Here is a 27,887-nt window from a genome sequence, read left to right as displayed (position 1 = left end):
AAATAAGTGATATTTGACCTTTTTAGACAGATTTAGCAAAATAAACTCCACCTCTGAGGTGATTTGGGTGGAAATGGGGGTTTTACCGTTTCTCTGGAACCCATTGGTCGATGTTGGTGATTGACATATATTTCTGACCGTTAGAGCCAATATAATTGAAGGGGAATCTCCCCATACACACATGCTAAAACACAGAGTTTGGCATCAGAGTGAAAATATGTCTAGCTCTGACATCTAGAAACGGAAAAGCAGGTTTATTGCTTATGGATTATCAGAAATCATTCAAAGGGACACAGACACAGTGGATTAACCAATGGATTATCTTCAGCAGCGTTTTTATAGTTTTAATGCCATTGAAGACCACTTTTGACCAGACTACGACGCAGGTGAGCCATGTTAGCGTTTTTAGTTAGCGCCATATGTTTTGATGTCTGTTCTTGTTATTATCTCCGCGAGTTCGTATCATTGAGTGATAATGTCTGCATCCATCGATTCTTTGTCATCTCACAATGTGAAACAATGTGTTGTTGGATGTGCAGCAAAGATTAATTTAATTTGGCACAATCTCCTTTGTCTCCTCACTTAAAGAACATTTGTTGCCATTTTCTTTGATGTAAATAAACTTGTGTTCACTTTCACCCTGACTCTCTCAATGTTATTGGTTGTTGTGTGTTACTGTCTCCATTTCCCCTACACTTATTAGGGATGTAACAAACGCATGAATGTATACAATTTGAAATAATTAAATATATATGATTCTAAATTGGGACATTACGCACAGTAAGTAAAAAAATAAGTATATTACATATTACTTTAAATAAAAGTAATATATTACTTTACCCACAGTGGCGGCGCAAGAGATTTTCTCTAGGGGGCGCTGTGGGGTAGCTTGACGTTTCCTAGAGGGTGCTCACACATGTAAGATTTCCCATTAATGTACCGGTCTCTACAGTTGAATGTTTTAATGCAACACTTCCCACACGCACACACACAGTGTACCCGCGACTGTTACAATGAAGGCTCGATAATCAGCTCACAGCATATAGGTGTAAGCAGGGGTAAAGCGCTATTTTTATAAGGGGGTGGTGGACCTAACCTCATTTAGGGGGGTCCGGGGGCATGTTCCCCCGAGGAGATTTAAAAATATATATATCAAAGTTAAATGCATCACTGTATCGGTTCGCAACTGAGTGTGAAGCGGCTGGGATGAGGATCAGCACCTCCAAATCTGAGGCCATGGTTCTCAGCAGGAAACCGATGGACTGTCCACTCCAAGTAGGGAATGAGTCCTTACCCCAAGTGAAGGAGTTCAAGTATCTCGGGGTCTTGTTCTCGAGTGAGGGAACAATGGAGCTTGAGATGAGCCGGAGGATCGGAGCAGCGGGAGCGGTACTGCAGTCAATTTACCGCACTGTGTGACAAAAACAAAGCTGAGCAAGAAGGCAAAGCTCTCTGTCTACCGGGCCATTTTCGTTCCTACCCTCACCTATGGTCATGAAAGATGGGTCATGACCGAAAGGACGAGATCGCGGACACAAGCGGCCGCATGGGTTCTCTCCGGGTTTTTTTGTTGTGTTTTTCCCCTTCAATTCTGAGAAACAACTTGTTTTCTCTGAAATGTGGAGCGCCAAAGAGACTACACTCCCCACAATCCCCAGCTATTGTTGTGACGACGCCTGTCTGCTTTGACAAACCTCGTGATAAGTCAACAAGCTCTGTGATTGGATGAAACATAAATTCATACAAAAAAAGTCCAACCCTGTCTCCTAAAAATGACATTCCCACAGAACTAAACTGCATTGTCAAATACGTTTAGAGAGAAACGTATTTTCTCCCACGTTACGTTTGTTATGAACGTATCTCAAATACGTTTATTTTCTACATATCTTTGACATTTATTGTTTTGCTTATAATAATGATAATAGTCATTTATAAATATCATTTTAGAGCACACCTTTGAAATCGAGAATCGGGCTCGATATATGGTTGAATTAAAATCAGTAGGCGAGGCTGTAATTTCTCCAGCTGTTACTCTCATGAGCGAGGCAGAACATAATAGTTTTAACATGCAAAAAGCTGCTGTGTCGTTTATTGCACCTCAAACATTAAAAACAAATCCAGAGTTACGTGTTTCTGTACTTCCTCTAAGAAGAAAGGACAGTAACAGAAGATCTCTGTGGCTTCAGGCTTGATCACCGTTCAAATGACAGCGTTGGTTTCCCCAAAAGTGGGCGGGGCTGTAAAGTGACGTAGACTTTACTCTCATCTATTATTCAAAACCATTCTATTTATTCTAACGTAAATTACATGCCAGTGTTTTATCTTTTTATTACTTATATTTTTATACTTTATTTGCTATGAGTTATATCTGAAGCAAATTATGTTTCTGAAGATGTGTAGTCAATTCCACCCTTCAATGTAGCATAAATGTGAACTCTCAAGCAGGAACAATACCGGAAACAGGATGTTTTAGCTGCAATGCACGTTTTTAAAGATATTACTGATTTTCTTTGAATGTCAGAATGCAAATACTGAGTTGAGAGAATAGACAGGGGTTTTGGGTGATGGGAGACACATCTATGGAATCACAATTTCAATAGCTTACCATTAAATGACAGATATACCTTTCTGTCTGTGGTGTTTTACAAATCAGATATTAATGTGTAGAAGTAGTAGAGAAATAGTATAGCAATATCCTGTACAATTATGTAAAAACATGAATAAAACTACACATCTTCAGATGTTATACATACATAAGTGTCTACATTAATAATACAAAGTTATTATTAGTATGCTGTGTGTACCTTGTGTGCACCGCCTAGTGGTTAAAGCATGTTATTGAATTATTTTTGTTGAATAATGTTATTTGATGAAACAAATATTAAGAATACATACATTCATAGATAGAAATATAGAAATATAGAATATAAAAAAGAAAGAAGATACTGTAAGTGATCTCTACAATAAAACAGTTTAGTGCCGGATGTACAAAGATATTAATATGAGGAGGTGCAAAACAGACAAACTAATTAACATTTATTAACACATTAAAAAATACTTTAGGTTAAGGTCTTCTTTCAAATAAGAAAAAAGCTTTGGGGGTATCTACAGATAAATATTAAGCCTGACAAAGTACTTAACATCTAATATATTGCTTTCCTGCAATGTTAACTATGTTGAAGCACTTATTTTAACTGATATTATACACATTAATTATACTCTTATGTAGATAGAATAAGAAATGTGCAGAATATGACAATTTAATGGTGGAGGTACACACATATTGATAGAGGTCTTGTAATGCACTGTTGAGGAACCTGTGACCCAAGTTTTTCATTCATTGCATAACTACACCGTAGTTGTGTATATGATATGTCAATAAACCTTAGAAAATCTTGAAATCTTGAAAGGGATGTGCAAAAATGTGCAAAATAATATACTTTATAAAGATCTGCAGATAAATGTTTAGTCTTCTCAAACAACAACTATCAAATATCTCTCCTGATTGTTGGCACTTGACAATCACCTTCCCTGAATTGTACTCAGGTGTAACTAAAGTCTGATTTAAGGGTTGTTTATATTTCACATCATTAATCAGAATCTGCAAAGTAACTAAAATAAATGCAGTGGAGTAAAAATACCAGGTTAACCTCTGAATTGTAGTGGAGTAGAATTACAAAGTAACAATGAGCTGTCATGTGGGTATATATTAATGCTGCGCATTATGGACACAAGCTATTTTCACCCATTTAGTAATTATATGTTTTACATTTGAGTGTTTCCTGTCCCCTAAACCTCCAGGGATGTACACAGTTTAATACTGGCAACTTCTTATTATGGGAAATACGAAAACGTCTTTTAAAACTACAACTCCCAGTAGAGACGTGCCATAGAACAATGATGCGAAACACACAATAGCCAGCATGTGTAGTTCTGGGGACGGGGTGGCGGAGGGGGGACGGGGTGGACCCGTTCAAATCCAGTTTTGGACAGTCTGCCGTGGTTCCATCCCATTTCAATGTGTTGTTCGACGCTCGGCGTAACCCTCGGAGCACACTCTCCAATCACAGAGCTTGAGGACTATCACGGGGTTTGTCAAGCGAAGCGGAGAGAACACTTACTTCCGGGTGTAAAATTCTCTAAAGCAAATGAGCTGCTCCGACCCTCGGTCCTGACGGACTCCAACTTGTGTTTATTAATCAAACAAATAAATAAACACAAGGATAATTATGTGTTATTGTTGAGTAAATAACAGTGTGTGGTTTAGAAAAGAATACAAAATTAGAAGGAAAAACGATGAAACAATACAGATTTCAGTATTCTGAGCCCCTACTCTCCCCATAACTGACGGCAACAAAAGTCCTACATTATTCAATTAAAATATAGAAGTAAAAACAATAAGTGTGGCTTGATATTGAGTTAAACAAAGGTTGATAAACGCTGTGAGAATGGATCCCAACTCGTCTATTACCAACGTTCAGGGAGCTCTATGCAAGTCAATGGGACGCCCTGCCCATTGAAAACTGACTCTCAAGGGGTACCCTGTGCGTAATAGGGTGACGGGGAGGGGCCCTGACCGACCGTCAACATGTGACGGGTTGGGAATGAGAACGTGTTGACTATCCGCACCGGGTGGCAAGTGGTGCAGGAACGTCTCCACAAACCAGATCCAGCATCTTCTCCATGAGCTGGGACGGCTTGATTTTTGAATGATCACATGACCTTAACCTCAAGGTGTTTGAACTTCTTTTAACCCTATAATACAATCATTAAATCATTCAGCTTCCGTTCTGAATCTGAGGAGTAAGAAACGTCCCCTCATCTTTCAGATTTAAAACATGTTTTTGAGAAATACTAAAAGTGTTTCCCTCCTCAGCCTTCAAGATTGACATCCTTGTTTTCTTCCTCTCTGGTGGTCTGTGTGAGTTTTATGTTGCTGGTAGTTTTCAGAAATGTTTTCCGGGGATAGAATAAAGATTTTGGAGGAGGGCTTTGGTTTTATTTTTATTTTTAGGGAGATTTTTGTCCGTGTGAAATCTGTCTGGAATTGCACTCAAAAATAAAGTTTGTCACATTTGTTCAAAGGCCTGATTGTTTCTTTCTTGTAATATTCCTCATTTAAACATTATTAATGTCACTCTGGGAGGTTTTCAAATGCTGTAACTATTTTCTTTATAGGGTGGATCATTCGACAGAGGCAACGAAACTTAAAGGTGGGGTAGGTAAGTTTGAGAAACCTACTCAAGATACACTTTTTGTTATATTCCATGGAATGCTCTTAACATCCCGATATAGGGGTGTAACGGTATCCGTATTCGTCCCGTACCGTCACGGTTCGGCACATGCAGTCACACGGCGAATACGCCTTTTTTTTTACGAGTGGGAAAAAAGTAATTCAGGGCAGCATCCACTTCACTATTTATAATCCAGGGGGCGGTATTGCGCCTAAAATCTGTTTGCCAGCCGCCCTTAAACAACAAATGAAGAACAAGAAGAAACAACAACAAAACGAACAAAATACAAGAAGAAGAAAAGTTAGTATGGCGATTTTAGATAACACACAGGAGCTAGAACCCACCTGCTTCTTTTAAATCAGCTGTGGGAACATTTCGGGTTCCCTGTGGACTACAATAACGATGAAGTGTGCGAGTGGTGGATCGGACAAGGACGGTGTGTCGGCGTTGTTCGATAGCGGTGCGGTATGCTAATGGGAACACACGCCAAACATGCTAAATCACATCAGAAGGCATCACCCAGATTTGCCAATCACCGGAGCCCAGTAAAAGACAGCAGCTGTTCAACAGCTGATCCCCGCTGTTTTTAAGAAGCCAATAGGCATGAAAGCCGTGAGACCAAAATAAATAACGGAAGCTTTTGGCATATGTTTTTCAACGACTTTGCGCTCTTGAAACACTTTCTTATTATTTATGATGTAATATTTTCAAGACATCCTTTTTAGTTTTACAGCTTGATGAAACCTTTTTGTTTGACATCAGCCATTATAGATAATATGGCCATCTGAGTGTGTGTGGTGCTGTTTGTGGTTTGTTTTTAACTGTTTAATACAGTTAATTATTCAAAATGTCAGAGTTCCTTATTTTGAAACTGAAACTTGCACTGCTGTTCAAAAATAAATAACAACAAACCTGGAATTATGCATTTGGGACTTTTTTTTGCTTTTTTGTTGTTGTACCGAACCGTGACCTCCAAACCGAGGTACGAACCGAACCGTGACTTCTGTGAACCGTTACACCCCTATCCCGATAGCAATGAATATCTGTGCTTTGACAACAAATCCATAACAAATTTCATCTGTAAAAAGCAACGACCAATCACCTGAGCCGGCTAAAGTAACTGGATGGCCTACCTGCCTGTCAGCCTTCCATCTGTGCACAAACTTATCTCGTGCCCTCATTGGTCACGTGCGCGTTCGTGTGTGTTGGAGGAGGGGCTCTGTGAGGAAGGGGCAGATTTTTTCCGGCTGTGTATTTTCAAATTCGAGCGCACTAGAGCTGGTTTCTCCATGCTTACCTTTCTACCCCACCTTTAAGTGACAGCAAAATATCAATAACTAATGTCATGCAAACATATTAATATTTGCTTGATTCCAGTGTTGAATTTAGCACAATTATATACAAACGATAAGGGATTTTAAGATTCTGAAGTATTATCCTAAAAACTAATTAACTTAGATTATTATTTGCTGAATAGTTTCATGTCCGCTTACCTTAGAAAGTAAAAAGCGACAGCAGAAGAAATAAAGTTTAAAGTAGAATAAATACAGTTGAAACTGCTTTTGAGCACTTTAATTAAAACTTTATTCAAAACAGCCACTGGAAGAATCAACATTAGAAACTCAAAGAAAGCCAACATTCTTCTTTATACTCATTACATTTATTAAACAGCTAAATGCTAAACAGGCATTTTACAGATTCACAGTATTATTTCATACACATTGGGATCAGACACATTGACATATACATATAAAGATATCCAGCAGGTCAGAAACAAAGCTCTCAGCATGAACACTGCACTTGATGGTGTTTCAGTGTAACTCTCATAATAGCTTCACATGTTCTCAATCAGCCTCAAAGGATTCCCTAAATGAAGACAAGAAGGCAATACTTTGTTCCTTTTGTTTAATAATCAATAATAGTTGCACTGCACATACAACGTTCACTCACACTGGTACCTGCAAATCTAAAAGTATATGTTATATATCCATGTTATCTTATCTTATTCATCCTGTCAAGTTTGTTCACACATCCCATAAGTAAGTCTATAAAAATGCAATAATGTAATCCACACAATCACTTTGTTTGAGCAGAATCCCAGCGAGAAAAAGAAAATAATGAATCATCTCCTTATTGATTGTAAAAGTTTATAATTATTATAATATTTCATTCTTGCAGGGTCACCAAACACAATACTTCTTCGTACTTCAGTACCTCAGTAGTTATTTGACCCAAAAGTTAATTGACTGAACATAATTGCACTACCGAAATCAAAAATGTTGAAACTCAACGTATGCAGGGTTTGCAGAAGTGTAGAATGCCAACATTTGACATGCCGACTGAGCTGGACTTAAACTACTTCTGTCAACTTGAGGTTGCAGAACTCAGCAGTGCCACCAAAATATACTAAATCAAACCGAAGTCCAGCATGGAGTGGCTGAGTGAAAGTGGTCTGCACTCTGTGGAGGAGAGTCATGGTTTCAGAGACCCTGTAGAAGGACAGAATACCTGCATCGTGATCCAGATACACTCCAACTCTGGAGGACAGAGGACCTGAGACGGGAGTTTTGATGTTGTTGTACCAAAAGGTATAATTGTTAATGTCTGAATATAACGTCCAAGATTTATCATTGGATCCAAATAAACATTTATCTGAACTTCCTCTTCTGCTGATGTTCTTGTATGCAACTGCTACACAAACTCCCCACCCTCTCAACAACACTTCCCAGTAACAACGACCAGTCAGACTTTCTTTACCTAGGACCTGAGGCCATGAAGTGAATCTGTCTGGGTGACTTGAATATGACTGAGGTCGACTCGTGAATGTTGCTTTCCGGCCCTCCTCAGTTAACAGCAGCTGTGTGTTTGCAGTGTTTTGATCCAGAGTGATGGCACGTGAATACTTTAAGAATTCAGCTCTGGTCTTTGGGTCTGGTGGAGACAGTAACACGTCCACTTCACTCACCATCAGCGAGATGTTGGTCCACGTCTTCTTCACCACGTCCTGTAGTTTATCTCTGACTTCTGACACAGCCGCCGTCACGTCCTGAAAGTAGCGCAGAGGACGGACTTTGATGCTGGATGAGTGTTTGGAAACACTGAGAGGTAACGGAGAGGGGTAGTTGAGCAGAAAGTGGGTGTGGTCCTCTGCGTGAGAGAGCTTCTGCAGCTCAGCGTCTCTCCTCGTCAGCTCCCTGATCTCCTGCTCCAGCTTCTCCTGAAGATCTTGGACTCGACTCACTTCAGTTTCCTGCTGGGATCTGACCTGCTGCTTCACATCAGAGCTTCGTTTGTCCATGAGACGGATCAGCTCAGTGAACATCTTCTCACTGTCCTCCACTGCTTTATCAGCAGAGCCATTGATGGCCTCCACCTCCTGCTGAAGCAGCTTCACCTCCTTCTCTCTGTCCTGGATTCCCTGCTGGATGTTTTGTCGACTCCCCTCCAGCTCTTTCTGCTTCTCAGTCCTTTCCGCTGCAGCCAAAACTGTCTTGTGGCCTTTATGGTCATCCATAGGGCAGAGATAACAGATACACTGCTGATCAGTGCGGCAGAACAGCTTCTTCACCTCCTCATGGCGAGAGCACATGCTCTCCTGGAGCTTCTTGGAGGGCTCCACCAGCTTGTGTTTCTTAAAGGCAGGTGATTCATAATGAGGCTGGAGGTGTTTCTCACAGTATGAGGCCACACACTGCAGACAGGACTCCAAGGCTTTCAGTTTTCTGCCAGTACAGCAATCACAGGCCACATCTTCATCTCCAGCATAGCAGTGATCAGCAGGAGCAGCTTGGAGTCCAGTCTTCTTCAGCTCCTCCACTAACTCTTCTAGCATGGTATTTTTCACCAGGACAGGCCTTGGTGCAAAGGTGTGTCTACACACTGGGCAGCTGTAGATTCGATTCTCATCCTCTCCATCCCAGTGGCGATGAATACAGTTCATGCAGTAGTTGTGTCCACATGGAATAGTCACCGGTTCCTTCAGTAGATCCAGACAGATCGAACAGCTGACGATCTTTTGGTCAAGCTGATTTTCTTGCTGCGCCATTTCACCTCTCAGTGTTAGTAAATGTCGGTTTCACTTTCACTGAATAGAAACAAGCTCTGCTCCGCCTGCTCTTGTTTATGTTACTTGTCCAAAAAGCTTGGGTACCACAGCAACAATAAATAAATCTGTAGAAAACAGAAAAATGCAGCAGCGTGAAATCAACACAGGATCTGGTTGATCGTCTGGATTGCTTCTCATTCAAAATTCACAGTACACATACAGTTACATACAAATAGCTTTACTTAAAGGTCCCATGTCATGCTTTTCCGGTTATTACCCGTCCCCTTGTGTGTTATGAAGGTTTTTATGCATGTAAACACTCTGGACTTAATTATCTCAAAGGGTATGAATATCTCTAAGGTTGTGGTGACTGATGTTGCACTGTCTGACCATTCCTGTGTTTTCTTTGAGAGCTCTATTTCTGTTCACACAAGTGTTCAAAAAGAGGTAACCACAAAGCGATGTTTAACTGAAAATACTAGGGAAATGTTTACTCAGAATTTTTCTTCCACACTTGCCCCTGCTAACACCTCAATAAATGAGCTAGTAGATCATTTTAATTCAAAAATTTAGAATGTTATAGATGCCATTGCTCCAATTAAGGTAAAGGAAGTGACTGGGAAGAAAATATCTCCATGGAGAAAAGCCATGACCGTGAAAACAGAAAAAAGAGAATGTCGAAAAGCTGAACACAGGTGGCGAAAAACAAATCTCTAGGTTCACTTTGAAATTTATAAAGAGAGACTTGGCCTTTATAATTTGGAATTGAAAAACGCACGACAATCATTCTTCTCTGACATCATTACCAAAAACAAAAACAACGCACGTGCCTTGTTTGCTACCGTCGACAGACTAACTAACCCCCCAGTGGCAGTAGCCTCTGAATTTCTATCCACCAGGGCCTGCAATGACTTTGCCTTCTTCACTGACAACATTCAGAGAATCAGACAAGCAGTCAGTGCCTCTGCATCAGGAACAGCAAATGTGTTGTCTCTGTGTCCACTTAACATCAATTCAGACATCATGACACAATTCCATCAGATTAATGATAGAAACCTAGAGGACATTATACAACTTCTGAAGTCCTCCTCCTGCTGCCTTGATATTATTCCAACAGGGTTTTTCAAAGTTGTTTTTCGTTGCATGGCCTCAGAACTACTTCATATAGTAAACACATCTCTTCACTCAGGTATTTTTCCACAGGCCCTGAAAACTGCAGTCATTAAACCGCTCTTAAAAAAGAATAATCTAGATGCTTCAGTAATGAACAATTACAGGCCCATATCAAACCTCCCATTTCTAGGTAAAATCATTGAAAAAGTTGTTTTTCAACAGTTGAGTAATTTCTTGCATTTAAATAGTTGTTTCGATGTGTTCCAGTCAGGCTTTCGTCCAAACCACAGCACTGAGACTGCTCTTGTAAAGGTCTTTAATGAAATCCACTTAAACACAGACAGTGGCAGAACTTCAGTGTTAGTATTATTAGATCTCAGTGCTGCGTTTGACACTGTTGAACACAGCATATTACTGGACCGGCTGGAAAACTGGGTGGGACTTTCGGAAACAGTTCTAAATTGGTTTAAATCCTACTTAAAGGATAGAAACAACTTTGTTTCTATAGGTAAATACACATCTGAGTTGACAAATATGACATGTGGAGTTCCTCAAGGCTCCATCTTGGGGCCTCTTCTCTTTAACATCTACATGCTACCACTGGCTCAGATAATGAAGAACAACAAAATAAGTTACCATAGCTATGCAGATGACACACAAATGTATGTAACAATTTCACCAGGAAACTATGCTCCAATTCAAACACTGAGTAAGTGCATTGAACAAATCAATGACTGGATGTGTCAGAACTTCTCCAATTAAACAAAGATAAAACTGAGGTAATGGTTTTTGGAGCCAAGGCAGAACGTTTAAAAGTTAGCGCTGAGCTTCAGTGTGCAATGTTCAAAACAACAGATAAAGCCAGAAATCTAGGTGTAGTCATGGACTCTGACCTGAGTTTCAACAGTCACATTAAAACAGTTACTAAATCAGCCTACTATCACCTAAAGAACATATCTAGGATTAAAAGACTAATGTCACAGCAGGATTTGGAAAAACTTGTCCATGCCTTTATCTTCAGTAGACTCGACTACTGCAATGGTGTCTTCACAGGTCTCACTAAAAAATCTATTAGAAAGCTGCAGCTGATTCAGAATGCCGCTGCTCGAGTCCTCACTAACACTAAGAAAGTGGATCACATCACTCCTGCTCTGAAGTCTTCACACTGGCTTCCTGTGTGTCAAAGAATAGATTTCAAAAATATTGATGCTGGTTTATAAAGCACTGAATGGTTTAGGCCCAAAATACATTTCTGACCTCCTGCTAAACTATGAACCATCCAGATCTCTCAGGTCTTCAGGGACTGGTCAGCTTTCTGTCCCCAGAGTCAGAACTAAACATGGAGAAGCAGCGTTCAGTTATTATGCTCCAAATATCTGGAACAAACTCCCAGAAACCTGCAGGTCCGCTGCAACTCTTACTACTTTTAAATCCAGGCTGAAGACTTTTCTTTTTGTCGCTGCTTTTAATTGAACTATTCATATCTTAAACTGCACTGTAACTTTTATCCATGTACTTTTTCTTGTAATGTTTAATTGATCTATTTATATTTTAGACTGCACTGTAACTTTTATCCATGTATTTTTCCTTAATGTTTATTTGATTAGCTTTTCTTTTTAATGCTTAATGTCTTTTATTTATTTATTTTTAGCACTTTGAATTGCCTTGCGTTGAAAAGTGCTCTATAAACTTGCCTTGCCTTGAAGAGTCACAAACCTCAAAGTACACCCTGTAGCGAGTAAAACTCTAACACAGAGAAGACCTATCTATGCTGCCCCAGAACGCCTCGTTGGAGAGTTCTCTTTTTCCATTGTTTACTTCTTGGGTACAGTGACGGTAACGTAACGTCCGTGGAGCCGTTACGGGACAGTGTGAGCTGGCTCACTGGTGTGAGGTCAGCGAGACAGCGAGACACTGCGGAACTCAGCCTGAGCACACACACAACCTACAGGCTGGGTTTCGCTGTGTCTTGCTGTCTCGCAGACGGCCACTGGGCTCATAGGTAGGGGGGGGGGGGGGGGGGGGGGGGGCAGGAGCTCCAACAAGCCGTTTAGGACAGAGAGTGAATACACATGCTATACAGAGATGCTGTATGAGAAACCAATGTGAGTTTGGAAAATTGCACAATTTAAATCTATTTTAGTAGACCTCAACGATGGAATTATGATCAGTAGAAATGGCCATGACATGGGACCTTTAAATAAACATACCACATTTCTCGATTTAAGTTATCCGTCTATGTCACAGTCAATTACTGTACCTCAAGTGCAGCATCATTGCCAACTTAAACATGTATCTCACTCACTAGTGTGTGACACAGTTGTATACTTCCCAACACATTCTGTATAATATCACATGTGCAATATGGAAGCAAACAAGAGACAGAAGTATTTGAATTTTATCAGACACCGAATTTATAGCATTGAAAATAATTACTTTGACAATGATGTATCTGAATGTTTTTGTTCCGAATGTACCTATGTGAAATAAAAATGTAACAATTCAAGTTAAAAAAATTCGAATAGTCAAATTCAGTTCCCAAAAATTCAAGTGAAAACAATTCGGATGCACAATTTTGGTGTATAAAATTTGACGTAAAAAATTTCGGTGTTTAAAATTCAATGTCCAAAATTGAGATGCAACATCATCCGGGCTACTCAGACAGGATAAGCAATTGAGCCCGAATTCAATCAAACCGACTTCTGGCCTATCAGAGCCAAGCGGCGAACTCCGGGACAGTGCGCTGAAGCCCAATGCTGCAAACTGTAGGTGATGGATGCAGATGGGAGCAATTCCCGTAGACCCTATGTTAAAATGTCCAACTTAACATCAGAAAATGAACATGTTTCTAGCCTGGATCCACAAAAACATATTCTGCATATAGTTAGATTCCCCCTTCATATACATGCCAACCTTTCCAAATCCAAAAGAGGTAGGTTTGCGCGCGGCAAATGTGCACGCCCAAATTAAGTAATCAGAAGAAATGGAACCCCAGTAATTACATGTATAAACCATGTATTTCATATATTGCATCATTGTATGCATTTTCAGAAAAAGTGGTAGTTTGGTAAGCAGTGACATCAACGACATGTCTGGTCTGTAAAATGCCCGAAAAGTAACAGAATGGGAGATAAATATCCCAAAGTCTCCACATTTTATTATATTTTGTGTGTTTCTGGTCCTCTTTCAGTTGAGACAGTGTAGATGAAGGATGTGTCAGGATGTAGAACTCTTGTGTGAACATTGGATAAACAAGCCAGGTTCATATTCTTTGTTTCATGTTGTTGACATATTAGAGTCAAAGGTTTGCACAGAGCGAAATATCTTTGTGTTTGCGCGATATATCAGAAAATACTGCATTAAAAAGTCATTTCCTGCATTTTTCTACAGATAAAGTGTGATATAAATAATGCACAGGCTTTCAGATTGCTGTAGTTCACTAAACAGATACATTAACGACATGTTTGGTGTTGAAAATGTCAGAAAAAGTGAAAGAATGGGAGATAAATATCCCCAAATCTCAAAATTGTATTATATTTTGCCATTTTGCCACACTTATTGTTTTTACTTCGGCTGTGAGTGTTTGTGTGTGCTCAGGATGAGTTTCGCTTGTTCTAGCTGTATCGCCAAGCCTGTCTGCTCATCCAGCAGTGTGTGTGTCTGTGTGTTGTGCGAGCAGTGCTAACTGGGCTAAACTAAGTGCTAGCATTTACATTATCAACTACCAATGTTAGCAGATGGCCTTACATGTATCTCATAGCTGGAGAATGTCTGCAATCACACACGAAATACTCATAGACAGTATACTCCGGGTGGATTTACAGTACGGTCAGTACATTATAGTTGGCTTTTCCTGGTGTGTATGCTACGACCCTGAGCTACCGTTCATAGCGTGTATGCTACATAGCTAAAAAGAAGGCTACCTAGAGCTAGACATGCTAGGGAAAACATTGTTTTCATGCCAGCTACAATGAATGACCAAACGTAGCAGACTACCCGTATAAGATTGCAATTGTAAACATGTTCTTGCTAGCCTAGACTAAGCTGTTGTTCATAGTAGATTGGCATATTACACTGAACAACATAGCAAAACGTAGGTTAGCATATTAGCTGGCAAGCTAACTGTGTTGATTAGATAGATACACACTCCTACCACAGCTACTACTAACACATCTAAAACAACTAAGTGTCTCTAATATTTGTGATTTGCATTTGATTTAGTCCAGCCAGATCAGGAAAACTCCTGGCTTATCTGGCAGACAACACACACACAGGATGACCACTCTGATGCCTCGTCCTAAAAAGCCCCGGCAGCAGCTTACAAAGCTGCAATAGGCAAGAGCTCCAACGAGCGAGATGGGTCTGGATGCAGACCGCCCGCAGGCAGGGGGCGGTTCCTATAAGGGGAGGATCCTATAGATATCCAATAGAATAATGACACTCAGCAGAAATACATACTGTAGGTGGCAGTAATGCAACTTAAGGGATTTCCAGCTGCTTTTATAAACCTCGCAGAAGAAGTAATTTGTTCTTTCAAGATGGCCGAACAACACGTTGACAACAGCGGTAATAGTATTTTTCCAGAGATGCATGTTTATATTTTATTGTAATGTCGTTTTTCTAACACACAATTGTCTCGTTATCAAAGTACAACATCGACTGTCCAAACCTCGTTAAGCGTGAATAAAGTAAATAATAGTTGTGTGTGGTAAAAATGTTGTGGTATTAAATGCTAACTTAGCATGATGCTATAAACACGTTGGCCTATAGTCCCGTTTGCAACCGGGCCCTACTCTACTGTTGTAATAACGTTAAGCTTAGATAGGTCAATAGATTATCAGGCTCGGTAACAATACTGATTTGTGTTACCAAGCTGATCATCTAATTGACCTAAGGTTAGCGTATATTCTGTGATGCTAACCAGCACTTAGCATGATGCTAGTGTACTGTTGTGTACTGTTGTATTATCTTGGAAACACCCAAAAAAAAATTATGTTAATGAAGACTTTCCTCTTTGTATGTACTGTATATATGTTCCTTTGTACAATGTATTGGTATGTACTATACATTTCATGTTTAGTATTTGATGTGTATTGTAATGTTTCAAAAATAATAAATACGTTAATTAATCTTACCACCAGACACAACATGAACAAATGAATGATACACATCAGGACAGTAACTTCAACTTCAGTATTTTAGGTGTACAGAAACCTCTACTCATGTGGTTAAATGATATACAGCAATATCTTCCATAAAACGTAGTTGATTGATTTGAATAATAATTACTACCACTGCAACAAACAGTAAAAAATTAAATGCCTACAATGTATGAGTTTAATGTATCCTATGTTATGATAACTATCAAATTGACTCTGTATTCATTATGATCTGTCAATAGGTCAATTAATTTGTCCTTCTCTGTGGGTTGTACACTGTTCATTCTTTATGCAAATTAATTATAATTATTATTTTTCAAAGTTCGTTTATGAATTCATTCAAAGCATTAAAATAAATGAGAAACAGAGCGTCATATAGCCTTTAAAGAAATACGTGGGGGGCGTGGCTCATAACCCTTTAGGAAACGCCCCCTATAGGATCAACCCCTTTAGGGATCCTCCTCCTTGCTGTGGGTCTGCATACAGACTCTAATGCAATGAGCATTCACAGAGTGAAAACACATACTTTACAGAGATGCGGTATGCGAAACCAATGTGAGTTTGGGAAATTGGCACAGTATAAATCTATTTTAGTATACTGCAACAATGGAATTAAGATCAGTGGAAAGGGCCATGACATGGGACCTTTAATAAACTCAAAACGACAAGGCGATGTGCCTGCAAGACTCAAAACATAATCACCCGTGCGCAGCAGCAAACCTGCCTGCGCCTTTGCTCAGGTCACATTTACACACGGCGCGGTGCGGCTGAAGATCGCGAAAAACGGCATCTATAGTTTGCCGACAGTTTGTATTTTTAAAGTACCGTTACTATGTCAAACATGCTCAAAACTTTCTGACACACTCTCTTAAAACATCTCTAACATTATACCTTGTTTACACAAGTTAACATCGATCATTTTCAATCATGTCTGACCTTGTAAGAAAAGTGCAGCAGCGTGAAATAAACAGAGAATCTGTTGATCGTCTGGATTGCTTCTGAGGAGGGGGAGCGGAAGGCCCCCCCCCCCCCTAAAATAACCCTGTTTGCAGTCGAATAGTCCAAAAAATCAGCTCCTAACGTCTATCCCTATCGTCCTATTCCTTGACCTCTGAGTGAAACGTGAACGGAGTTTAAGGGATATGTCTATAGGATAATTCAAAGATTTAGGAGAAGAGACTGCGGTACTTAAAGTTTAGAGAATCCGACTGCACTTTCACTATCCGACGTATTTATGATCCGCCAGCGGACGTCATAAATGTGCGTCTGCTGCTGTGGGGAAACTATGGAAACCACAGTTTTCTATACAGCGGACTACAACATGGATGTTTAATAAGAACGAGGGACTGCTGTAAACTCATCTAGAGACTCTGCATCGTGCTCTGATGCTGCTGCTTTGCTTTATGAACGTGGACAACAGAGAAACATATTCTTCATGACCAAAGTTGGAATTGAAATAAAAAGGAAAGTGAAACTTATGCTCGTCACCCTCTCCCTCCGGTCCACATTAATACCAATGATCCCAATACGTATGATTGTATGAAAATATCTTAAAATAAATACAAATGTATTTATTATAAACGTCCTTAACATCTATCACTGTGTACATCACCATTCAAACATCTTTTAAAAGTTGAACAAACTCCACACAGCTCAGTAAAGACTGTGAGATGTTGACTTTATTTAATCATTTCAGTAAAAACTAACATTCATATTTCTCTTTTTGATTATAATAGCCTGCTGATGAACGTTCAAAACAAAGCACTTTGACAAGTTACAGTTTTAAAATGCTTAATAAGCACCGTAACTTTCATGATATAATTTCTCGGTCATAATCGGTTGTTTCCGTGAGTGCCAATGTTGTGCGACGGCAAATGCTGCGGCCGCAAGGCATTGTGGGGCAGCACGTTCTCCTCTCCTTTCTTCAAGGGAGGTCCAGTGGTTCCTAAGCTAAAGGAGGTTATAAAGGAATTTTAAAACCTCCTTTCCTATCATAGAGAATTTGAACGGCACTTATCATGGCTGCCATGAGGGACTTCCGGGGCATTTCACTCCGTTAGGAAGTGTCACTAGCCTCATCCCAATACCCCTCCTCGGCTGAAGTCGAATAGTCCATTTAGCTTAGGAACCTTCCTAAAGGAGTGAAATGACCCGGAAGTCCCTCAGTGGCAGCCATGATAAGTGCCGTTCGAATTCTCTAGAATGATGAGAATGATAGGAAAGGAGGTTTCAAACTTCCTTTATAACCTCCTTTAGCTTAGGAACCACTGGACCTCCCTAACCGACAGGAGAAGCAAAAATGCTGCCCCACAATGCCTTGCAGCCGCAGCATTTGCCGTCACTCAACAGTCGGCCGTTCACGGAAACAACCGATTATGACCGAGAAATGATATCATGAAAGTTACGGTGCTTATTAAGCATTTTAAAACATAGGTGGTAAGTTGCCAAAGTGCTTTGTTTTGAACGTTCATCAGTATTATAATCAAAAAGAGAAATATGAACGTTAGTTTTCACTGAAATTATCAAATAAAGTCAACATTTCAGTCTTCACTGAGCTGTGTGGGGTTTGTTCAACTTTTAAAAGATGTTTGAATGGTGATATAGACAGTGATAGATGTTAAGGACTAACGTTTATAATAAATACATTTGTATTGATTTTAAGATCTTTAGTTCATACAATCATACGTAGGCCTATTGGGATCATTTGTATTAATGTGGACGGAGGGAGAGGGGGACGAGCAGAAGTTTCACTTTCCTTTTGTATTTCAATTCCAACTTTGGTCATGAAGAATATGTTTCTCTGTTGTCCCCGTTCATAAATTGGTTTTATTTTATTTTTAGGGAGATTTTTGTCCGTGTGAAATCTGTCTGGAATTGCACTCAAAAATAAAGTTTGTCACATTTGTTCAAAGGCCTGATTGTTTCTTTCTTGTAATATTCCTCATTTAAACATTATTAATGTCACTCTGGGAGGTTTTCAAATGCTGTAACTATTTTCTTTATAGGGTGGATCATTCGACAGAGGCAACGAAACTTAAAGGTGGGGTAGGTAAGTTTGAGAAACCTACTCAAGATACACTTTTTGTTATATTCCATGGAATGCTCTTAACATCCCGATATAGGGGTGTAACGGTATCCGTATTCGTCCCGTCCGTCACGGTTCGGACGTCACGGTTCGGCACATGCAGTCACACGGCGAATACGCCTTTTTTTTACGAGTGGGAAAAAAGTAATTCAGGGCAGCATCCACTTCACTATTTATAATCCAGGGGGCGGTATTGCGCCTAAAAGCTGTTTGCCAGCCGCCCTTAAACAACAAATGAAGAACAAGAAGAAACAACAACAAAACGAACAAAATACAAGAAGAATAAAAGTTAGTATGGCGATTTCAGATAACACACAGGAGCTAGAACCCACCTGCTTCTTTTAAATCAGCTGTGGGAACATTTCCTGTGGACTACAATAACGATGAAGTGTGCGAGTGGTGGATCGGACGAGGACGGTGTGGGCGTTGTTCGATAGCGGTGCGGTATGCTAATGGGAACACACGCCAAACATGCTAAATCACATCAGAAGGCATCACCCAGATTTGCCAATCACCGGAGCCCAGTAAAAGACAGCAGCTGTTCAACAGCTGATCCCCGCTGTTTTTAAGAAGCCAATAGGCATGAAAGCCGTGAGACCAAAATAAATAACGGAAGCTTTTGGCATATGTTTTTCAACGACTTTGCGCTCTTGAAACACTTTCTTATTTTATGATGTAATATTTTCAAGACATCCTTTTTAGTTTTACAGCTTGATGAAACCTTTTTGTTTGACATCAGCCATTATAGATAATATGGCCATCTGAGTGTGTGTGGTGCTGTTTGTGGTTTGTTTTTAACTGTTTAATACAGTTAATTATTCAAAATGTCAGAGTTCCTTATTTTGAAACTGAAACTTGCACTGCTGTTCAAAAATAAATAACAACAAACCTGGAATTATGCATTTGGGACTTTTTTTTGCTTTTTTGTTGTTGTACCGAACCGTGACCTCCAAACCGAGGTACGAACCGAACCGTGACTTCTGTGAACCGTTACACCCCTATCCCGATAGCAATGAATATCTGTGCTTTGACAACAAATCCATAACAAATTTCATCTGTAAAAAGCAACGACCAATCACCTGAGCCGGCTAAAGTAACTGGATGGCCTACCTGCCTGTCAGCCTTCCATCTGTGCACAAACTTATCTCGTGCCCTCATTGGTCACGTGCGCGTTCGTGTGTGTTGGAGGAGGGGCTCTGTGAGGAAGGGGCAGATTTTTTCCGGCTGTGTATTTTCAAATTCGAGCGCACTAGAGCTGGTTTCTCCATGCTTACCTTTCTACCCACCTTTAAGTGACAGCAAAATATCAATAACTAATGTCATGCAAACATATTAATATTTGCTTGATTCCAGTGTTGAATTTAGCACAATTATATACAAACGATAAGGGATTTTAAGATTCTGAAGTATTATCCTAAAAACTAATTAACTTAGATTATTATTTGCTGAATAGTTTCATGTCCGCTTACCTTAGAAAGTAAAAAGCGACAGCAGAAAAATAAAGTTTAAAGTAGAATAAATACAGTTGAAACTGCTTTTGAGCACTTTAATTAAAACTTTATTCAAAACAGCCACTGGAAGAATCAACATTAGAAACTCAAAGAAAGCCAACATTCTTCTTTATACTCATTACATTTATTAAACAGCTATAGGCATTTTACAGATTCACAGTATTATTTCATACACATTGGGATCAGACACATTGACATATCATATAAAGATATCCAGCAGGTCAGAAACAAAGCTCTCAGCATGAACACTGCACTTGATGGTGTTTCAGTGTAACTCTCATAATAGCTTCACATGTTCTCAATCAGCCTCAAAGGATTCCCTAAATGAAGACAAGAAGGCAATACTTTGTTCCTTTTGTTTAATAATCAATAATAGTTGCACTGTCTGCACATACAACGTTCACTCACATGGTACCTGCAATCTAAAAGTATATGTTATATATCCATGTTATCTTATCTTATTCATCCTGTCAAGTTTGTTCACACATCCCATAAGTAAGTCTATAAAAATGCAATAATGTAATCCACACAATCCACTTTGTTGAGGCAGAATCCCCAGCGAGAAAAAGAAAATAATGAATCATCTCCTTATTGATTGTAAAGTTTATAATTATTATAATGTTTCATTCTTGCAGGGTCACCAAACCCAATACTTCTTCGTACTTCAGTACCTCAGTAGTTATTTGACCCAAAAGTTAATTGACTGAACATAATTGCACTACCGAAATCAAAAAATGTTGAAACTCAACGTATGCAGGGTTTGCAGAAGTGTAGAAATGCCAACATTTGACATGCCGACTGAGCTGGACTTAAACTACTTCTGTCAACTGAGGTTGCAGAACTCAGCAGTGCCACCAAAATATCCTAAATCAAACCGAAGTCCAGCATGGAGTGGCTGAGTGAAAGTGGTCTGCACTCTGTGGAGGAGAGTCATGGTTTCAGAGACCCTGTAGAAGGACAGAAATACCTAGCATCGTGATCCAGATACACTCCAACTCTGGAGGACAGAGGACCTGAGACGGGAGTTTTGATGTTGTTGTACCAAAAGGTATAATTGTTAATGTCTGAATATAACGTCCAGATTTATCATTGGATCCAAATAACAATTTATCTGAACCTTCCTCTTCTGCTGATGTTCTTGTATGCAACTGCTACACAAACTCCCCACCTCTCAACAACCATTCCAGTAACAACGACCAGTCAGACTTTCTTTACCTAGGACTGAGGCCATGAAGTGACTCTGTCTGGGTGACTTGAATATGACTGAGGTCGACTCGTGAATGTTGCTTTCCGCCCTCCTCAGTAACAGCAGCGTGTGTGTTTGCAGTGTTTTGATCCGAGTGATGGCACGTGAATACTTTAAGAATTCAGCTCTGGTCTTTGGTATGGTGGAGACAGGAACACGTCCACTTCACTCACCATCAGCGAGATGTTGGTCCACGTCTTCTTCACCACGTCCTGTAGTTTATTCTGACTTCTGACACAGCCGCCGCACGTCCTGAAAGTAGCGCAGAGGACGGACTTTGATGCTGGATGAGTGTTGGAAAACACTGAGAGGTAACGGAGAGGGGTAGTTGAGCAGAAAGGGGTGTGGTCCTCGCGTGAGAGAGCTTCTGCAGCTCAGCGTCTCTCCTCGTCAGCTCCCTGATCTCCTGCTCCAGCTTCTCCTGAAGATCTGGACTCGACTCACTTCAGTTCCTGCTGGGATCTGACCTGCTGCTTCACATCAGAGCTCGTTTGTCCATGAGACGGATCAGCTCAGTGAACATCTTCTCACTGTCCTCCACTGCTTTATCAGCAGAGCCATTGATGGCCTCCACCTCCTGCTGAAGAGCTTCACCTCCTTCTCTCTGTCCTGGATTCCCTGCTGGATGTTTTGTCGACTCCCCTCCAGCTCTTTCTGCTTCTCAGTCCTTTCGCTGCAGCCAAAACTGTCTTGTGGCCTTATGGTCATCCATAGGGCAGAGATAACAGATACACTGCTGATCAGTGCGGCAGAACAGCTTCTTCACCTCCTCATGGCGAGAGCACATGCTCTCCTGGAGCTTCTTGGAGGGCTCCACCAGCTTGTGTTTCTTAAAGGCAGTGATTCATAATGAGGCTGGAGGTGTTCGTTCTCACAGTATGAGGCACACACTGCAGACAGGACTCCAAGGCTTTCAGTTTTCTGCCAGACAGCAATCACAGGCCACATCTTCATCTCCAGCATAGCAGTGATCAGCAGGAGCAGCTTGGAGTCCAGTCTTCGTCAGCTCCTCCACTAACTCTTCTAGCATGGTATTTTCACCAGGACAGGCCTTGGTTGCAAAGGTGTGTCTACACACTGGGCAGCTGTAGATTCGATTCTCATCCTCTCCATCCCAGTGGCGATGAATACAGTTCATGCAGTAGTTGTGTCCACATGGAATAGTCACCGGTTCCTTCAGTAGATCCAGACAGATCGAACAGCTGACGATCTTTGGTCAAGCTGATTTTCTTGCTGCGCCATTTCACCTCTCAGTGTTAGTAAATGTCGGTTTCACTTTCACTGAATAGAAACAGCTCTGCTCCGCCTGCTCTTGTTTATGTTACTTGTCCAAAAAGCTGGGTACCACAGCAACAATAAATAAATCTGTAGAAAACAGAAAAAATGGCAGCAGCGTGAAATCAACACAGGATCTGGTTGATCGTCTGGATTGCTTCTCATTCAAAATTCACAGTACACATACAGTTACATACAAATAGCTTTACTTAAAGGTCCCATGTCATGCTTTTCCGGTTATTACCCGTCCCCTTGTGTGTTATGAAGGTTTTTATGCATGTAAACACTCTGGACTTAATTATCTCAAAGGGTATGAATATCTCTAAGGTTGTGGTGACTGATGTTGCACTGTCTGACCATTCCTGTGTTTTCTTTGAGAGCTCTATTCTGTTCACACAAGTGTTCAAAAGAGGTAACCACAAGCGATGTTTAACTGAAAATACTAGGGAAATGTTTACTCAGAATTTTTCTTCCACACTTGCCCCTGCTAACACCTCAATAAATGAGCTAGTAGATCATTTTAATTCAAAATTTAGAATGTTATAGATGCCATTGCTCCAATTAAGGTAAAGGAAGTGACTGGGAAGAAAATATCTCCATGGAGAAAAGCCATGACCGTGAAAACAGAAAAAGAGGAATGTCGAAAAGCTGAACACAGGTGGCGAAAAACAAATCTCTAGGTTCACTTTGAATTTATAAAGAGAGACTTGGCCTTTATAATTTGGAATTGAAAAACGCACGACAATCATTCTTCTCTGACATCATTACCAAAAACAAAAACAACGCACGTGCCTTGTTTGCTACCGTCGACAGACTAACTAACCCCCCAGTGGCAGTAGCCTCTGAATTGCTATCCACCAGGGCCTGCAATGACTTTGCCTTCTTCACTGACACATTCAGAGAATCAGACAAGCAGTCAGTGCCTCTGCATCAGGAACAGCAAATGTGTGTTCTCTGTGTCCACTTAACATCAATTCAGACATCATGACACAATTCCATCAGATTAATGATAGAAACCTAGAGGACATTATACAACTTCTGAAGTCCTCCTCCTGCTGCCTTGATATTATTCCAACAGGGTTTTTCAAAGTTGTTTTTCGTTGCATGGCCTCAGAACTACTTCATATAGTAAACACATCTCTTCACTCAGGTATTTTTCCACAGGCCCTGAAAACTGCAGTCATTAAACCGCTCTTAAAAAGAATAATCTAGATGCTTCAGTAATGAACAATTACAGGCCCATATCAAACCTCCCATTTCTAGGTAAAATCATTGAAAAAGTTGTTTTTCAACAGTTGAGTAATTTCTTGCATTTAAATAGTTGTTTCGATGTGTTCCAGTCAGGCTTTCGTCCAAACCACAGCACTGAGACTGCTCTTGTAAAGGTCTTTAATGAAATCCACTTAAACACAGACAGTGGCAGAACTTCAGTGTTAGTATTATTAGATCTCAGTGCTGCGTTTGACACTGTTGAACACAGCATATTACTGGACCGGCTGGAAAAACTGGGTGGGACTTTCGGAAACAGTTCTAAATTGGTTTAAATCCTACTTAAAGGATAGAAACAACTTTGTTTCTATAGGTAAATACACATCTGAGTTGACAAATATGACATGTGGAGTTCCTCAAGGCTCCATCTTGGGGCCTCTTCTCTTTAACATCTACATGCTACCACTGGCTCAGATAATGAAGAACAACAAAATAAGTTACCATAGCTATGCAGATGACACACAAATGTATGTAACAATTTCACCAGGAAACTATGCTCCAATTCAAACACTGAGTAAGTGCATTGAACAAATCAATGACTGGATGTGTCAGAACTTTCTCCAATTAAACAAAGATAAAACTGAGGTAATGGTTTTTGGAGCCAAGGCAGAACGTTTAAAAGTTAGCGCTGAGCTTCAGTGTGCAATGTTCAAAACAACAGATAAAGCCAGAAATCTAGGTGTAGTCATGGACTCTGACCTGAGTTTCAACAGTCACATTAAAACAGTTACTAAATCAGCCTACTATCACCTAAAGAACATATCTAGGATTAAAAGACTAATGTCACAGCAGGATTTGGAAAAACTTGTCCATGCCTTTATCTTCAGTAGACTCGACTACTGCAATGGTGTCTTCACAGGTCTCACTAAAAAATCTATTAGAAAGCTGCAGCTGATTCAGAATGCCGCTGCTCGAGTCCTCACTAACACTAAGAAAGTGGATCACATCACTCCTGCTCTGAAGTCTTCACACTGGCTTCCTGTGTGTCAAAGAATAGATTTCAAAATATTGCTGCTGGTTTATAAAGCACTGAATGGTTTAGGCCCAAAATACATTTCTGACCTCCTGCTAAACTATGAACCATCCAGATCTCTCAGGTCTTCAGGGACTGGTCAGCTTTCTGTCCCCAGAGTCAGAACTAAACATGGAGAAGCAGCGTTCAGTTATTATGCTCCAAATATCTGGAACAAACTCCCAGAAACCTGCAGGTCCGCTGCAACTCTTACTACTTTTAAATCCAGGCTGAAGACTTTTCTTTTTGTCGCTGCTTTTAATTGAACTATTCATATCTTAAACTGCACTGTAACTTTTATCCATGTACTTTTTCTTGTAATGTTTAATTGATCTATTTATATTTTAGACTGCACTGTAACTTTTATCCATGTATTTTTCCTTAATGTTTATTTGATTAGCTTTTCTTTTTTAATGCTTAATGTCTTTTATTTATTTATTTTTAGCACTTTGAATTGCCTTGCGTTGAAAAGTGCTCTATAAACTTGCCTTGCCTTGAAGAGTCACAAACCCTCAAAGTACACCCTGTAGCGAGTAAAACTCTAACACAGAGAAGACCTATCTATGCTGCCCCAGAACGCCTCGTTGGAGAGTTCTCTTTTTCCATTGTTTACTTCTTGGGTACAGTGACGTAACGTAACGTCCGTGGAGCCGTTACGGACAGTGTGAGCTGGCTCACTGGTGTGAGGTCAGCGAGACAGCGAGACACTGCGGAACTCAGCCTGAGCACACACACAAACCTACAGGCTGGGTTTCGCTGTGTCTTGCTGTCTCGCAGACGGCCACTGGGCTCATAGGGAGGGGGGGGGGGGGGGGGGGGCAGGAGCTCCAACAAGCCGTTTAGGACAGAGAGTGAATACACATGCTATACAGAGATGCTGTATGAGAAACCAATGTGAGTTTGGAAAATTGCACAATTTAAATCTATTTTAGTAGACCTCAACGATGGAATTATGATCAGTAGAAATGGCCATGACATGGGACCTTTAAATAAACATACCACATTTCTCGATTTAAGTTATCCGTCTATGTCACAGTCAATTACTGTACCTCAAGTGCAGCATCATTGCCAACTTAAACATGTATCTCACTCACTAGTGTGTGACACAGTTGTATACTTCCCAACACATTCTGTATAATATCACATGTGCAATATGGAAGCAAACAAGAGACAGAAGTATTTGAATTTTATCAGACACCGAATTTATAGCATTGAAAATAATTACTTTGACAATGATGTATCTGAATGTTTTTGTTCCGAATGTACCTATGTGAAATAAAATGTAACAATTCAAGTTAAAAAATTCGAATAGTCAAATTCAGTTCCCAAAAATTCAAGTGAAAACAATTCGGATGCACAATTTTGGTGTATAAAATTTGACGTAAAAAATTTCGGTGTTTAAAATTCAATGTCCAAAATTGAGATGCAACATCATCCGGGCTACTCAGACAGGATAAGCAATTGAGCCCGAATTCAATCAAACCGACTTCTGGCCTATCAGAGCCAAGCGGCGAACTCCGGGACAGTGCGCTGAAGCCCAATGCTGCAAACTGTAGGTGATGGATGCAGATGGGAGCAATTCCCGTAGACCCTATGTTAAAATGTCCAACTTAACATCAGAAAATGAACATGTTTCTAGCCTGGATCCACAAAAACATATTCTGCATATAGTTAGATTCCCCCTTCATATACATGCCAACCTTTCCAAATCCAAAAGAGGTAGGTTTGCGCGCGGCAAATGTGCACGCCCAAATTAAGTAATCAGAAGAAATGGAACCCCAGTAATTACATGTATAAACCATGTATTTCATATATTGCATCATTGTATGCATTTTTCAGAAAAAGTGGTAGTTTGGTAAGCAGTGACATCAACGACATGTCTGGTCTGTAAAATGCCCGAAAAGTAACAGAATGGGAGATAAATATCCCAAAGTCTCCACATTTTATTATATTTTGTGTGTTTCTGGTCCTCTTTCAGTTGAGACAGTGTAGATGAAGGATGTGTCAGGATGTAGAACTCTTGTGTGAACATTGGATAAACAAGCCAGGTTCATATTCTTGTTTCATGTTGTTGACATATTAGAGTCAAAGGTTTGCACAGAGCGAAATATCTTTGTGTTGCGCGATATATCAGAAAATACTGCATTAAAAAAGTCATTTCCTGCATTTTTCTACAGATAAAGTGTGATATAAATAATGCACAGGCTTTCAGATTGCTGTAGTTCACTAAACAGATACATTAACGACATGTTTGGTGTTGAAAATGTCAGAAAAAGTGAAAGAATGGGAGATAAATATCCCCAAATCTCAAAATTGTATTATATTTTGCCATTTTGCCACACTTATTGTTTTTACTTCGGCTGTGAGTGTTTGTGTGTGCTCAGGATGAGTTTCGCTTGTTCTAGCTGTATCGCCAAGCCTGTCTGCTCATCCAGCAGTGTGTGTGTCTGTGTGTGTGCGAGCAGTGCTAACTGGGCTAACTAAGTTGCTAGCATTTACATATATCAACTCCAATGTTAGCAGATGGCCTTACATGTATCTCATAGCTGGAGAATGTCTGCAATCACACACGAAATACTCATAGACAGTATACTCCGGGTGATTTACAGTACGGTCAGTACATTATAGTTGGCTTTCCTGGTGTGTATGCTACCGAGCTACCGTTCATAGCGTGTATGCTACATAGCTAAAAAAGAAGGCTACCTAGAGCTAGACATGCTAGGGAAAACATTGTTTTCATGCCAGCTACAATGAATGACCAAACGTAGCAGACTACCCGTATAAGATTGCAATTGTAAACATGTTCTTGCTAGCCTAGACTAGCTGTTGTTCATAGTAGATTGGCATATTACACTGAACAACTAGCAAACGTAGGTTAGCATATTAGCTGGCAAGCTAACTGTGTTGATTAGATAGATACACACTCCTACCACAGCTA

General features: G+C 40.1%; 1 protein-coding gene across 3 annotated transcripts in view; it reads right to left on the bottom strand.

The window, feature by feature from the left end:
* Positions 1–27,887, bottom strand: part of LOC117454176 (tripartite motif-containing protein 16-like) — a 31,395-nt gene that overhangs the window by 1,188 nt on the left and 2,320 nt on the right. Inside the window, exon 2 of one of the 3 annotated variants that reach the window (XM_034093298.2) lies at positions 6,812–9,404. The exons of 1 other annotated variant lie outside the window; for it this stretch is intronic. In XM_034093298.2, coding sequence (XP_033949189.1) covers positions 7,585–9,279 — 1,695 coding nt within the window. In that variant the 5' untranslated portion in view covers positions 9,280–9,404 and the 3' untranslated portion in view covers positions 6,812–7,584. Of the gene's footprint in view, positions 1–6,811; positions 9,405–22,475; positions 22,759–27,887 lie in introns of those variants that run through there. One more of the 3 variants, XR_011644007.1, reaches the window with a different exon arrangement.

The sequence above is a fragment of the Pseudochaenichthys georgianus genome, chromosome 10, assembly GCF_902827115.2.
Source record: "Pseudochaenichthys georgianus chromosome 10, fPseGeo1.2, whole genome shotgun sequence".
NCBI lineage: Eukaryota > Metazoa > Chordata > Actinopteri > Perciformes > Channichthyidae > Pseudochaenichthys > Pseudochaenichthys georgianus.
The sequence above is the reverse complement of the archived record's forward strand: the minus strand, read 5'-3'. Positions and strand labels throughout refer to the sequence as shown.